The 15337-nt window shown below is 37.7% G+C and overlaps 1 protein-coding gene across 6 annotated transcripts in view; it reads right to left on the reverse strand.

The window, feature by feature from the left end:
- Lypd6b (LY6/PLAUR domain containing 6B) overlaps positions 1–15337 on the reverse strand; it is a 174955-nt gene that overhangs the window by 15704 nt on the left and 143914 nt on the right. For 5 of the 6 annotated variants that reach the window (XM_070036809.1, XM_070036599.1, XM_070036529.1 and 2 more), the window contains one exon: positions 8409–8498. In XM_070036809.1, the coding sequence (XP_069892910.1) occupies positions 8409–8489 (81 nt within the window). In that variant the 5' untranslated portion in view covers positions 8490–8498. Of the gene's footprint in view, positions 1–8408; positions 8499–15337 lie in introns of those variants that run through there. The other variant, XM_070036871.1, reaches the window with a different exon arrangement.

Raw genomic sequence — 15337 nt, forward strand, 5'->3', positions numbered from 1 at the left:
TTGGAACATCCTTCCCTAAAGAGGGCTTCTTATTTTTGTCTGTTCCCCAGGTAGTCGTCTTTGTGAGAAGAAGCCGTTCACGTGCTTTACAAGTTTCTCCTTTGAAAGATATAACTTCTGCTCCAGAATTCAGAGGGCTTCTATTCCCAGAGAAGGAGGAGCTATCTGTGAGGGATATTTGTAGAGATGCAGAAGGGCTGGGCAATCTGGAGGACGGCATACAGCCAGATTTGTAAATTAAGGAAGCCTCTCCTGAGATTTTGTCCCATTACTGCCCAGAGTAAAGGAGTCAATAAATGGTATTTGGTTCAGAAGCATGAACATTTCAAATCCTACATGTGGCATTTTACACTTCCCCAGACAATGTGGAAAGTCCCTGGGGGGCCTCAGGAAGTAGTGCATCACTGAACTTCTTGGAGGTAGGAAAATGACCAATAGTATTTTCTTTTTTATATTCTCCATATCCATGCTTAGCTCATGCCAGAGACTCAGCAAATGCTTTTTGGAATAGGACCAACACCATTAGCTATGACCTCTACGGAGTGACTTTCTTAGTGAATAAAACAAAGGTTATGGGCAGTGAGGAATTGGCAGAATGTCCAAAGCCAATAAGGAAATGGTGGTCTCAAAGAGAAACTGATGATACCAAAATGAGGTGGTGAATACTGACATTTCTTACGCAATTGCTAAAAATGAGTCAGCAAGCACAAAACCAACTTCAACTGCCAGTGAGACAAATGAAACTAATAATTTCAAAGAAACACCTTACTATGTCTTATATACCTATCAACACTCACATTCACACCTTCCTGAGAGCACCACTTATCCCACAATAAAACACTTTAATGACAATCTTTGATAGGCCTGAATTCCCTTATAAAATGCATAGACACAAAGTGAAAATTCAAAACAAGTGTTGAGAAATTTACTCAGAAAAAACATGGAACAGATTAGGACACTCCTCTAAAAAGGGATATTTTCCAGAAAACTCTAATTTTCCAGAAAACTCTACTATCTGCAGAGTTGTAGATTGCTTCTGGCTATAAAAGCAAGAAGGTGAATGGTGATATTCTGCTTCAATTTAGGAACAGGTTATTCATGGGATTTATGTTCAGTCTCCCTTTCTTACAGGGGAAATGGGGATTCAGTTTCTAACCTCCTCTAGCCATTAGGAGCCACTTCTCAGATTAGTTCTATCTTCTTGGATGGATTTACTGACTGCTTGTGGTACTTGGAGGACTTTCGCTTGTCCACATCATGAGAGTAGCAAGACCCTAAGTTAAAAGTGTTTATACCAAGTATTGTGCTGCATACTATGCATACAATGGTGAAAAAGGAAGACCAAATTCCTGTACTCTCATAAACTACTAGCAGCATATAGTCAATGTCCGCCACTGATAAGATGTGCCTGACAAGATTTATTATAATCCTCTTTGAGGGGAGAAAAAATAAAGGGATTCTGATTCAGATAAACCTACATTTTCAAGTTTAGAGTTTTATAGATAAATTATGTAGATTAAGGGTAACTGTATAAGTAAAGTATCTTTTACTTAGATGGAATTTAAGAAATCTTTGTGTGTGAGAGAGACTAGGGTTTGAACTCAGGGCCCCATACTTACAAGGCAGACCCTCTACCACTTGAGCCATAGCTTTAGACATAGATTCAAGAAAACTTAGTTGCCTAGTTCCCCTCTTGTCTCTCTCTCCCCCCCTTTAGAGTCTTCAGACTTTCCTCTTAAGGAAGAGAGTATAGATGATATTATGGGATATAACTGTTCAGCTGTATTAATTGAAAACTTTAATTGAAACAAATCTAGCACTGTTGAGTCCTGCACATTAATTTCTTAAAAAGATTCAGAAATTGTCCCTACTGCAAGTTGGAAGTTGAAATAAATGACTGCCATCTTCCTTCCACTTCTAATCATTTATTATTGTTATGGGAGGAGATTAATGAAGAATTCCAGTTATGTCATAAAAGTCATAAATGTAACATAATGTTTCCACAACGTTTTAGGTTCTTATCACACTACTTTCAAGAACACAAACAAAAAAAATACATCTCAAAGACATGTCTTTTCTATTGCATGCAACCTGATCAAAGATCACATTTAAACTGTGTTGATGTTAAAATAATTTCATTGTTCAAATCAATTTTAAACGCAATTTTGAGTTTAATACAGAGAAAATAAGATGCAATTTGAGTGGAGAAGATTCAAGTAAAGCTATCTTTTTGAATATGATTCAAATTTTAAGGAGAAGCTAACAGATGCTTCTAAAGTAGTGGCTTTTCAAATGTATTTTTGTTCACAGTATGGTTTTGCTTTTTGAGAATGTTTTCATGACACTAAAGAAGTATGATAGTAGACAAGTTGTAAAATCTTAAAATGTTGAAGAATTAGAAACGAGATTCACTTTAATAAGAATCAGTATTGGTTTGTAATAGTTTATCTAACCATTTGGACACATGAGGAACATGAGGAACTGGTATCAGTTTGCTTTCTGTTACTATAACAAATACCTGAGGTAAGGAACTTGTAGCCAGAAAAGCTTTATTTTGGTTCATAGTTTTGAAAGTTTCATGCCAGGATCAGTTGGCTTTCATATTTGGGGGACTTGAGGTGAGGGAATCTCAATGGGACAAAACTGCTCATTTTGTGGCCAGAAAGCAAAAGAGAGAAAAGGCTAAGTATCTGAGGTCTTCTACGCCAATTGGGTGAAGACCTCTCACTGGGACCATCCTGGAGAACAAGCGTTTAACACATGAATCTTTAAGGGACATTTTAAGATCCTAACTATGCCAACAACAAATGGCTCACTCCTGTAATCCTAACTACTCAGGAGGCTCAGATCTGAGATCATGGTTTGAAGATAGCCCAAGCAGGAAATTCCATAAGATTCTTATCTGCAATTAACCATCAAAAAGCTGGAAGTAGAAGTGGAGCTGTGGCTCAAGTGGTAGAATGCTAGTCTTGGGCAAAAATGCACAGAGACAGCGCTCAGGCTCTGAGTTCAAGCCCTAGAACCACTGCTGGAAAAAAGAATCCCAACTAGAACTTAATAAAAATAGGTGAGTACTACTGACTCGTGTCTGTAATCCCATTTACTTAGAAGGCTGAGATTGGGAGGACTGCTGTTTGAAGACAGCTTAGGCAGACTCCATCTCTAATTAACCAGCAAAATATTGGTCTGGAGGCATGGCTCAAGTGGTAGAGCACTGGATATAAGCAAGCAAAGTAATAATGATGATGATGATGATGATGTGTTGGTTCAATTTGAAAATTTCTTCCATGTAAGTGCTGTAACTTTGACCCAATTTGCTTTTATAAATGGCTCAGCTGGTTTATACCAAGGCATGTACACATTTAAGGATCCTAAGATATTGAGTAAAATCTATTTTGGATGAAGGGACGGTAAAGATCTCACAAACATGGGGTCTTCTATGAATATGCTCTCTGCTGTGCTGTCCTTTGCTGTGTACTTCCAAGAAATCCAGGCAGGCAATGCGAAAGGCATTATTAATTCTCAGTATTCTAGAAAGGTAAACTCTTCCCAATGCTTATTCTCAAGTTAATGAGTCCTGTGAGTTATTACACAGAAGCTACAAAATAACAAAAGAATCAGACCTAAAATTTGCTTTGAAGAGCTCTAGAGACATCTGTCATTTGACCAATTCTTTTAAAAAGCCAAGGGCATAATATTGAAAGTAATTCAGTAGAGATTTTTCTGTTATAAGTAAGTAATTGAGAGATTTATTTATTCTCTGTGGAAGAGGGGTATCTTTAAACTTGAGAGAAAGACCTAATTGGACAGAAGTTCTGCAAGCTAGCTACAGGCACACAGATGATTGTGCTATCACTGAGCATTGAGCAGAGCTACGTGGAGCTAAATAGGCAGCAACACAGGATGGGCACAGGAGACATTATTTTTATGTTCCAAATCTTTGCTTGCTTTATTGGACTCCTTTAATAATCAATCAAAGCTCTCATAATAGAATTCAAGGCTGAAATGTTGGACAGCTGGCTAAGGATCAGTTACTCTACATTGTCGAATAGAGAGAATGGTGCCAAGGATACATTCTCTAACACATGGCACTAAGAACTTGGCTGGGAAAATTTAGCATTCTGGGTCATTCCATGTGTAAATTGATGACTCACATTCTTTTCCTTTGTTTTACCTCAGCTGACATAGAAAAATGTGCACAGAAATAAAGTGTTCCATACATGTTTCTTACTTTAATCTCGCCAAATATATTCTAATATGACAGGATATGCAAAAGCAAAAACCACAGATGATTGATTCATTTGCATGTATATGTGAGTATGGATCTGTGTATATCTGCATATACACATACACATATGTATCTTATTGAGTGGATTAATTGCTTAAGTGCTATCTTAAGCAGGATTGTAAAAATAAACTTGGAAGTCTGTTTAAGAGACTGGATTGGCAGTATTGTAGTTGGACTGCCAATCATAAACACATAGGCATTTTTCAACAGACTTGTAAGAGCAGAATTATTATGATGCATTTGTTGTCCTGTCTTCTTTTTCCTGTCCTAAGGTTTTATGTCACTTGCCATTGTTTATAAAGCAGCCATCTGCTCAATTATATTCTTGCGTCTCTGTCAAAAAACATGGGGCTGGGAAGGTGGCTCAGTGGTAGAGCACTTGCCTTGCATGCATGAGGCCCTGGGTTCGATTCCTCAGCACCACATACGCAGAAAAAGAAAAAAGCCGGAAGTGGTAGAGTGCTAGCCTTGAGCTGAAGAGCTGGGGGACAGCGCCCAGGCCCAGAGTTCAGGTCCCACAACCAGACCCAAAAAAACAACAACAACAAAAAAAAAACTTATCACACAAGTGAAGGAAGGTTTGTAGGCATCATTTTGGAACAGAAGGGCATTTGAAACCAAGAATGAACTGTATGCTACGGTAAACAAATATTGTGCTGACTTTTGCATAGTCACAAAACCCAGAACAGATTAGTTAAAGAACTTTCTGGAAGCTGACAAGCTTATAAAAGCAGTCCTAAGGAAAAATTTTCTGCATCCTGCATATATAATAAAGTTACAGTGTGTCACTTGCTGTATAAATTGTCACTATTACCACTTGGAGCAGAAAAAACTGTACATATATAAAGATAAATGTGTGCATAATTTCATATTCCAAGAGGAAACTGAAAAATTATTTGCATTAAGAAGTGTTTTAATTGCAACTGGAAAAATGACATTTAATGGTTTATGATGTGGTTCACAATCCTATAAGGGTAAATCAAGTAAAAAGGCTGCTTGGTATAATAGAGGAAAAAAATTGACCTTTGGAAATACCAAGGCCTGGGTACAAACTCTGTCATTTCCTAGACCTTCTCAATTCCTTCAAAACTTGCTTTTCCTATCTGTAAAAGAGATTATATATATTTACAGTATATATCTTCTCTCTTTCGCTATATATGGATACATAGTTATAGAAAATAGATAATAGATATTATGTATAGTATGTTATATATGCAAAATAATAATACTATCTGTCTAATATATATTGCAGAGTTATTTTTGGGTCAAATTATGAAGTCAAATTATGAATCAATTAGAACACCAAATGTAGACACTGTCCATATATGGATGATCATATCAGACAATATAATGAAGCTCTTTTAATACCCTTGAAGAGTTAATATGGAAATTCAATATACATATTTTCAGTTCTCAAATTCTATACTTATCTGACCATAAGAGACAGGAAATAAATCTTCTCTGAAGATAAATTAACAACAACAAAAATAACAAAAAAATCCTACTCTAAAATGTTGTAGAAACAATGTTTAGGCTTCAGAGCATTTCCATATATTATGTGGGAGAGGGGGGGTTGTTTGTTTTGTTATGTTTTTCCCAGTCCTGAGGCTTGAACTCCATGGCCTTGTACGGGCTCAACATTTTTGCTAACAGCTGTCACCCTACCACTTGAGTAATGCCTCCAGCCTGGTTTTCTGATCAATCTCTCTATATTTTTGCCTATACTCATGAGAAATCTTCATTAGTTTTTGTAGCATTTGCTTTTAGAAGTAACAAGCTCAGTGCTGGCATGCATATCATTATTTCACTGCCTGAAATACATACCCTACATTGGAAGACCAATTCAAATATTTCTCATTCACAGAACCTTTTTGTGCTTATTCTAATCCGTGGCTTTGCATTTAGCCTGAGAACAGCTTGGAGGCTGTTTGTGGACAACAGACAGTTCTCCCTTATTTAGCACTGCTTGGCAGAGCAAGTTCTCATCCATCATTATAAATGGGATGAGGGCCTCTTAGAGATTAGAGAACTATACTGGGATTGCCAATTGAAAATGTTTTCTTTCTTTACTACCAGCAAAACTTCCATTTCCATCTCAATTGTTTATTTAAGTGACCAATCTTTTATCATTCTGATAAGCTAGTCTTGTGGAGACTATGAAAACTCATTTTCCATCATCAAAGGCCCCCCAACAAAGACCTAGTACATTTGCATGTGGCTCCATACAGACTTTCAGGGCCTTAAACACACCATAGCCATAATATCCTCTTGAGATGAGCCAGACTAGTGAAAGGGAAATGATTTTGCTGGGCTCTTCCCTTTGTTCTCCAGACCTACCCCAATCCCTCCCTTTCAGTTCTATCCTTGGAAGGCAAGCTATAAAATCCACTCACACAATTCCCTTTCCATTGGCTTCTACTTTCCATTTCCCTTTCCATTTGGCCAACAGTGCAAAATCATAGATTCAAGGTTTGGATGACATTGATACTGGGTATCTATTCTTGCTACCTCCCTATCAGGTGCCATTTTATAATACTCCCAGATGCTAGTAAACATTTCCTCCCTTTGTTTTCTTAGGTCAAAAAATTATGGTAGAAATAGATCTTCTGCTAATCTTAGTCTGCTACTATCTATTATTGGCTTTGTGAAATCCAGTCTGTGCCATAGAGAACTGCCCCTTGTTAATTCTCTCAAATAATACAAGTTTGATCATGTCATTTGGTTCCTGCGAGGACCCAAACTAAGTCTTGAATCAACCTGTAAACATCAGGAAAATAGCCACTCTGGGCCTGAGTATCATGGCTTGCTATAACAGAGCTATTACAGGAACAGCCGCAGTGAATAAACAGTAGTTTCTTCACTAGTAAAGTGTAAGTGCTACTGTTCTGATCTCTTAGGTGGTAGGAAACCAACTAGAGTCAGTCATCCAATCAATCAGGGAATAAGGAGGATTTCAGTAAAAGAATGAAAACACGACTGAGCACTATGCCAGAAGATAAATCTGGTTGAATATTTTATAATCTTATACGAATATCACAACTCCACTGAAATTTTATCTTTTCTGCTCCTGTCATCACTGAAACACATCATTAAATAAGTAGGGAGAGATGAGAAAGATTGAATTTCAATGAAACAGCTGAGGGAAATGAGTATACATTGCAATGAACAGATAGCACTGAGGCACAGAACCTCAGTAACTGTATTCTGGGTTATGCTTTCTTACTGCATTTTATATAATAGATGTGTAGGGGGTATACATTTATTTAAATATAAACAATTCAGGGAGTACTAACATCCCTGTTAATGTGTGATTTGCCTTATTTTTTCCCTAAGAACATTTATATCAAAAAAAACCCAAGAGGTTAGAGACTTGACTCAAGTGTTAGAACACTTGCCTAGCAAACACAAGGCCCTAAGTTTGCACTCCAATACTGAAAAGAAAAAAGAAAAGGGAACCAAGCAGCTAAAAGTATTAGCCAGAAAAAGCACAAACCTAGAAGCACTAGATTTTCACTCAACAATGAGCTTCTCTTTTAAATTTAAAAGCTTCCTCTAAAATATTAATTATCTGAAGGTTTGTTCCACAGTGCAGCATTGTTCAAGGGGTGAAACTATGGGAAAATGATTGAACCATGAGGGCTCTGATCTCCCTGGTGGATTAGTCCACTAATGGTTCAAATGTGATGGGCTATTGGAATGGAACCTTAGGAGGTCACTGAAGCAAGTGGGTTCTTGAAGGCATGCCCTTGGCTGTATGGCTTGTTCCTGGCCCCTTCCTCTTGCTCTGTTTCCTGGCCTTCATAAGCTGAGCAGAAGTACTCCACCACATACTCTTCACCATGATGTTCTGCCTCACCAAAGCCCATATACAACAGGGCCAGTGACCATGAAGGGAAACCTCTGAAAGCATTAGCTAAAATAAATTGTAGCTCTTTTAAGCTGATTTTTCTCAGGTATTTTGTCATAGCAATGAAAAGCTGCATCACACAATACTAAATTACATATTTCTTCTGGTGATCTCTCATCTTCCATAGTCCTAAAAATCTTCTCTCTATGGCAGTGTTCTCTCATTTGCCCAAGAAAGCCTTTTACTTTACCTTCTTCATGTACTTATACTCACCTTTCTTAGGTTATTCTTCTCTTTCTCTTTCTCCTCTTCTTTTCTTCCTCCTCCTGTTCCTCTACTCTCTGTTTCTCTCATTCAAGGACACTTCAAAAGGAAAAAAAAAATTTAAAGTTCAGCTGAAAAAGGACATGGAAATCTCATCCATATTCTATACCCATTTCCAGACCATAAAACTCCTTATTGGCAAAGTGTTCCTTGATAGTGCCTAAAATGGCCCCTTTAACTTGTGCTTAAAACAAAGCATATTGAATGTCCTTTTTTTTTGTTTCTTGTTGTTTGAAAATGACATGTAACCACAGACACTAAAAGAGTAATTCTTTCTTTTTCTCTTTCTTTAAAAATGGGTGCAAGGACTCTTCTCAGTAAATGTGGCTAATAAAGACTTGACTATTTTGATACAAAAACCATCTATGGGAGGTGAGAGGACTACAGACCCTACCTAATATATGTAGTATGCCAGATAGAGAGCACACTGTAGTCCATGCTGGCTTCGTAACCAATGATGTCCAAAGACTTTGAGTCCATGGAATCACAATGCTAGGCAATTGTTCTTAACCATGCGTGATAATCACTACAGCAGTGAGCACAGGTACTATGTTTCGGGGCCTTCACCTCTTTCCCACTCACCACAGCTGCCCACCACGCTTTGTACAGGACAGTCAGTAAGTGAATTTGAATAAGGGTGACTTTGCTCTGACTCAACGTACTAAAGTCCATTCCCTTCACTCCAAAACAGCAATTTCCATTTACCCTTTGGTGCCTGGGCTTGGGCAGCAGGTAATTATCCAAACTCAAGGGCTGTGAAGCCTCAAATTAGCACATTTACTACAGTATATGATTCATCTTCAAAGAACTCTCCCATCCGAAACTAATTAACCCTCCACACATGGCTGTGAGGTAAGAGGGGTGCAGTCATGCCAGGATGTAAGGAGGAAATTGGGGATGGGGTGGTTACAGGTTGTACCAAAGGTTATTAAGGTTGTTTTCAGGGGAATGAAGTCATCATTCAGCAATTCTACATTTAGTTTGAAATTCTACATTCACACTCTGGAATCCGGATCTATAAGCCACATTTTGCCTATCTTTAGTCCTGCAGATTTGGGGAAGGTGTAGACAGAGCCTAGCAGATCTAATCATTTCAAAAGGAAGGAAAAAAGCATTGCCATTTCCCCCTCTGCTAAACACTACTATGTATTTCCATAATAATTTAGCATCAAAAGGCACTGTCCTAGATCCTTTCCAGTGAGATGTATTGCTAAGTTGATTTGGTACTATTGCTTAGAAACAAGTAGACAATGAAACAACTTCAATTATCTTCTTGGGGAGCACATGGTAAGGCTTATTCTCTTGTCCCCAAAGCCACATCTGCTTGCACTGTCAGCCTTAGGGCTAAGGGTCACTGTCTCTCCAGTCCTGTCAACTGCTCAGAGCAAAATGATGGAAAGCCTCCTTGACACACTTGACCCTGACCCCTCCTCTCCACAGCCCACTTCCTATCTCTGATCACCTTCCCATAGCAAGGGTAGACAGAAATATTTCACCCTTCTCTACTGTAGGCCTTTCTGATTTTGCTGGAATAACCAAACTTTAATCATAAAGACCATATCCATTTTCTCTTGGCTCCTTTTCCTTTTTCCACCTGCCCAGGTTTCAAGCTTTTAGGTTTCTACCATTTCTTCTCCTGACTATGCTATTATAGAATATAGCATACTTTCCTTAAGGATCACTCTCAAGCTCACACTGTCAACTTTCATTTCTGTATTGCCAGTTTCCAAGACACCAGGCCTCTCTTCACTTGAGGCTGTGTTGAAACCTCAGTTTTCTGCCATTTTTATATAACGTGAAGTGAGTAGACAACTTAATATTTAATTTAGGGGATGTAGTCCTAGTAGATATTAAAATACTCTAACACCGTAATCATTAAAACAGTACAGCACTAGCATATAAATAGTCAAAGGGAACAGAGAAGAGACCAGAAATGGACTCAAATTCATGTGGCCATTTATTATATGGTAATAGTAGCTTCTGAAAATAGTATGATAAGGTTAAATTCTAAGAAGTTGAATTGAGACAAGTAGATAGTAATGAAAACACAATATATAACTTACCCAAAAATTAATTGAAGGTCACATTGTGGCTCAAGTGGTAGAGTACCAGCCTAGAAAGCCCAAAGTTATGAATTCAAACCCCACCCAATACCACAAAAATTCAATTTAAACAAAATAATTTAATAAGCCTTATAGTTTATGGTTATTGACATACTATTTGGTTAAAGCCCAGTGGTCTGGTAGCTTGAAAAATCTGAACAGCAAGACAGTCACTGGTGGCTAGTTACACTCAGAAGGCTGAAACCTAAGCATCGTGGTTCAAAGGAGTAGGACACAAGAGTCCGTGTGACTCTTATCTTCAATTAACCAACAAAAAGAGCAAGATGTGGTGGTGTGGCTCAAGTGGTAGAATGCTAGCCATGAGTAAACAAGCTCAGGGATAGCTGCAGGCCCTGAATTCAAGTCTCAGAATGGTAACCAAAAATAAGAAAGAAAGGGGGGGGGGAAGGAGGGAAGCAGGGAGGGAAAGAGAGAGAGGAAGAAAGAGAGAAAGAGAAAGAAAGAGAGAGAAAGAAAAGGGAAGGAAAGAAGGAAGGAAGGAAGGAGAAAAGAAAGAGTGAGCAAATAATACTAAAACAGCCTTGTCTGACTTTGAAACGCATCATTTGGTAGGACCTACCCAACAATTCACCATCCTAATTACATTTTACAAATTTCACTAGCAAAATTCCCTGTGATCTTGGTAAGTACTACTCAGAGTCATGAAATAAAGCAAATTAGGAATGCAGATGAGGAAAATAAAGGGAAATGGAACATTGACTTCTTTCAGAATAGAAGGCATGTCCATTCCAGTAGGCTGATTTGTTGAGTATGAATAGCTCTTCTCTCGATACAGGTCAATATGTGCTAAACCGCACACCTCAAGGTCCATTTCTGTCTTGTTCCCCACTCCAAACCCCAGATTCCATGTTTAGAAAGACTTATATAAACTGTGCATAAAAGATAATAGTTACCTATTAGAAACACATAATTGCCTATGAAAAATGTTCCACACAAAAATAACTAAATTATTACAACACATAAAATTCTGAATAAATGCAAAAAATGTTATACTCATTGGACCATGTTGTTTTAATATGCTTCTATGAATAATTGTTTTAAGCTCTTTAAAAATATTAGAAATAGCTCAGCACTTCCTGGGACCAGATTTGAGGTTCTGAGGTCCCCAGGCAAGACATGCCCTGTGGCTGCAGCATAAAGACCTCACTGGTCAGACTGCACAAGTATCTATATCCCACTCTCAAACCAAAGAAGCAGTAGCTCCCTGGGCCTATGGATTAAGGATAAAATTTTCTAATCCTCCGCATAATGAATATGTGAAATATATTTTTCTATTCTTAGTCTACATTTCCTATAGAATCAAGTCTTAAAAATCAACATATAATATTGGGTACGTTACTGTGCCTCCGATTCCTCCTATAATAATAAACAATGATGATCTCAAGTGAGTGAGTCAATTTGTCTCAAACTCTTGGAATCATGCCTAGAAGACATGATACATTAATAAAATTAGCTACCCACCTGCAACATCTTAGCAAGAGGCACAGTTAAAGCCATTTCTCTGGAGCCAGTTGTCCAACATTATCTCCTGAGTAGTTATGGAATGCATCCTGTTACCATTTTCTTTGGACTAATTAGCTGAGGTACAAATGGAAATTACTTATTTTCATAACTTCAACTTTATTAGTGTTGAGTGATTTACATAACCCTGCAGCTAGGAGGTCCCAGAGCTACATTCCTTTCTTTGGCAAATTCATACATCTTCCTCCAAAGGCAGTATTTTTTCATCAGAACTTGTCTGAGTAATGACTTTGGGCTAGGCTGGGCAGGGAATGTTAATCACTTTTCCCACCCTCAGTACAAGGGTTTGAAGTCCTGGGAGCAGAGGAAGACAAGGTAGGGAGAATAAACCCACCCACACCTGGACAGCATAAGTCACAGGAGATTCAAGATGTTTTTTTTGTTTTGTTTTTTAATAGGAAAATAGTTTCTCCCAATTAGACTCCAGAATCTAAAACCTCTCCATCTCTATTTTCTTTTTCTTTTTTTTGTTGGTCATGGGACTTGAACTCTGAGCCTGGGTACTATCCCTCAGCTCTCTGGCTCAAGGCTAGTGCTCTACCACTTGAGCCACAGCACCACTTCCTGCATCTTTGTTTTCTGATACAAGAGGAATAATAAACACAATATTCAGAGAGAAGTAAATGAGAGAAAACAGAATACAGTCCCCAGTTTCAGTGGGCATTTATCTTCTTCCTGCTGTGTCTCTGTTTAACATTTGTACAGACCAAAGAGCAAGATGAACTGGGAAAAGATATCCCAAGAAAAGATAACCTAGAACACTCCAAATCATCTGCTTTTAGAGAAGAAAATGGAACAGCACCATGGGAAATGACAAGAGTAACATTTTCCTGGCTAAAAGCTTGAAAAATATACCTTTGCCAACTTCATCATCTTCACTCACAATTTCCATCATTGTACTCCTTTCATTCAAAATGCACATTTAAATTAGTTTCATAAAGTAGTCCCACTTTAACACTGTAAGTACACTAAACCCATTTTTCAACCAATAGTTAAAGGCAATCCTTCTGTTTTTCCCATTGCTAAAATCAAGTGCCATTTCTCAGTGACTTTTACTTTGCATTATTTCACTGATAATCTATTGAGGGCTTGGGAAGTGTCAGGGAATTAACAACATTAATTCATGTAATTTGCACACCATCACAGGGAGGTGGAACTCTTGCTATCTCCACCTTACAGCTGAACAAACGAAAGTTCCAAAAGAGTATAAATAACTTGCTCAAAGTTACAAAGCTAGTTAATCAAGTAGAAAACTGAAATTCAGGTTCAATTCTAAACCTCTTGGTTTAAAATCCTATACTATACTGCCTTTAAAACTTCTTAAATATGGCTTACCAAGAGGAATATGCTTAGTTTGTAATAGTCTATCACACATTTTCATTGCTTGCTTTACTGTGATTCTCATCTTCTGTACAATGCCTTCCTACCACCTAGAGAATGGTCATTTTAAAACAATAAAGTCATGGGACCGGCTAAGAAATGATGTCAATTTGTCATACATATTTAAATACATGCAATGCCTATTTTGGTATTATTCAAATTTTGGGCTTCTATTTAAAAAAGGTTTTCTGGAACTTACCAGCTGCTTCCTTTTGTGATCTCATTAATTCTTTCCCAAGCAGGCCTCAAAGAAATATTTTTCCAAATCAATTGCCTTATACTTACACCTGGTCATAGATACTAGTTGTCTTCTTTTTCTTTTTAATAAGTTTTTAATTGTGAGAATACTGTACAGAGGAGGGGTTATAGTTACATGAGCAAGGTAATGAGTACATTTCTTATCAAGCATCGTTGTCTCCTCGTTTGTTTTTCCCCTACCATCCCTTTTCTCCCATCTCCACAACTACTAGTTGTCTTCTTTTCTGATAGTCCCAAACTGACTAGGGAAGAGAATCAATTTAACTTCCTTCCATCTAATTTTTTTTTCCTACAAAATCTTGCATTTTGATTCCTCCTTCAACCTCCTAACCCTAACCATTGCTCAATGAAATGGGTATGATTAAGCAAATTCTGAACTAGCTCAGAAAGTCACTCTAATTGTTCTAATCCCGGTGATGTTCCCAGTTTACAGGAGGCCAGGGTAGCCTGACTGAACTCCAGTTCTCTTTAGGAGGAGGTGAGTCAGCAGATGGCAATCACTATTGTTGTTTACCAGGTTAATGTGAGATTGCTCTAGTTTGGGGCTTTAGATCCTCATTATTATCTCTGATGGTTTCTTTAATTGGTCCACTGGGAGAGGGAAAAAAAGAAAACCTTGTGTATCATTCCAGAATACCCCAGAAGCCCATATATCAGTTCCAGGGCATGGTGCCATGTGTCCAAGAGATATTTGCCTCCCTGCTCCACCATCTTTAAGTCATTACATGCCAAAATCTTTCAGCACCAGCCATGGGCTGGGCACAGGGCATGGGCCCAAATGTTCACTAAAAATTATGGAATATGGGAAGGAGAATGAAGGCGGTCACATTTTCTTTCAAGAAACATTTTGTGGGACAATGTGTTTAATAAGAAGAAATAATGTTTGCACAGAGGACCTGCATGGCCTGTGCTTCACCCTGATTAAACAAGAATAATTACTCATTTTTCTTCCCATTAACTCAAAACAATAGGAGGTTATAAGTTGATAAGAGAGAGGTTGAAGTTGAAGGGATTTAAAAAAAAAAAAGGGCCAATCTGATCTCAAATCATCAAAACAATGACCACAGTAACAGCCACCATTCTAACAATTTGGCTGTTCATGAATTCCTTCAAAGAAAATTTCAAAAACTTAAAAACACAATGCCTTAGTAACGCCTTCTAGACAGTTATACATGTTATTATTATAATACATGCTATATTATGCTATTCATATATTTAACTTCTTCTATACCTTTAGACAATGGAAGTGTGTGAAGGGAAGCTCTTTCAAGTATTCCTCAACAAGTTTGGGTTTGCTGGGCCTGCAGAAGGATAGATTTCAGAAAGTTCTATAGCTGTAGCTTGGTCACACATTGATAAATGTCTTGCATGTAGTTGGCTTCCTTTGGTGTGAGTAATGATGCTGTGTATTGGCTGAGAAGTGTCATGTTTTGGCATGGTTGATATAAATTTATCTTTGGAATTTTTATTTATGGAAAAAGCATTAATCTAATAAACTTTTAAAATTGAAAATGTATGTACATATTATCATATAAAATGGTATTTACCAAAATGAGCTCTAAGAAATTGAAACAAGGGGTGGGGTTGGTTATTTTG

The sequence above is a fragment of the Dipodomys merriami genome, unplaced genomic scaffold, assembly GCF_024711535.1.
Source record: "Dipodomys merriami isolate MVZ:Mamm:240054 unplaced genomic scaffold, mDipMer1.0.p SCAF_1, whole genome shotgun sequence".
Taxonomy (NCBI): domain Eukaryota; kingdom Metazoa; phylum Chordata; class Mammalia; order Rodentia; family Heteromyidae; genus Dipodomys; species Dipodomys merriami.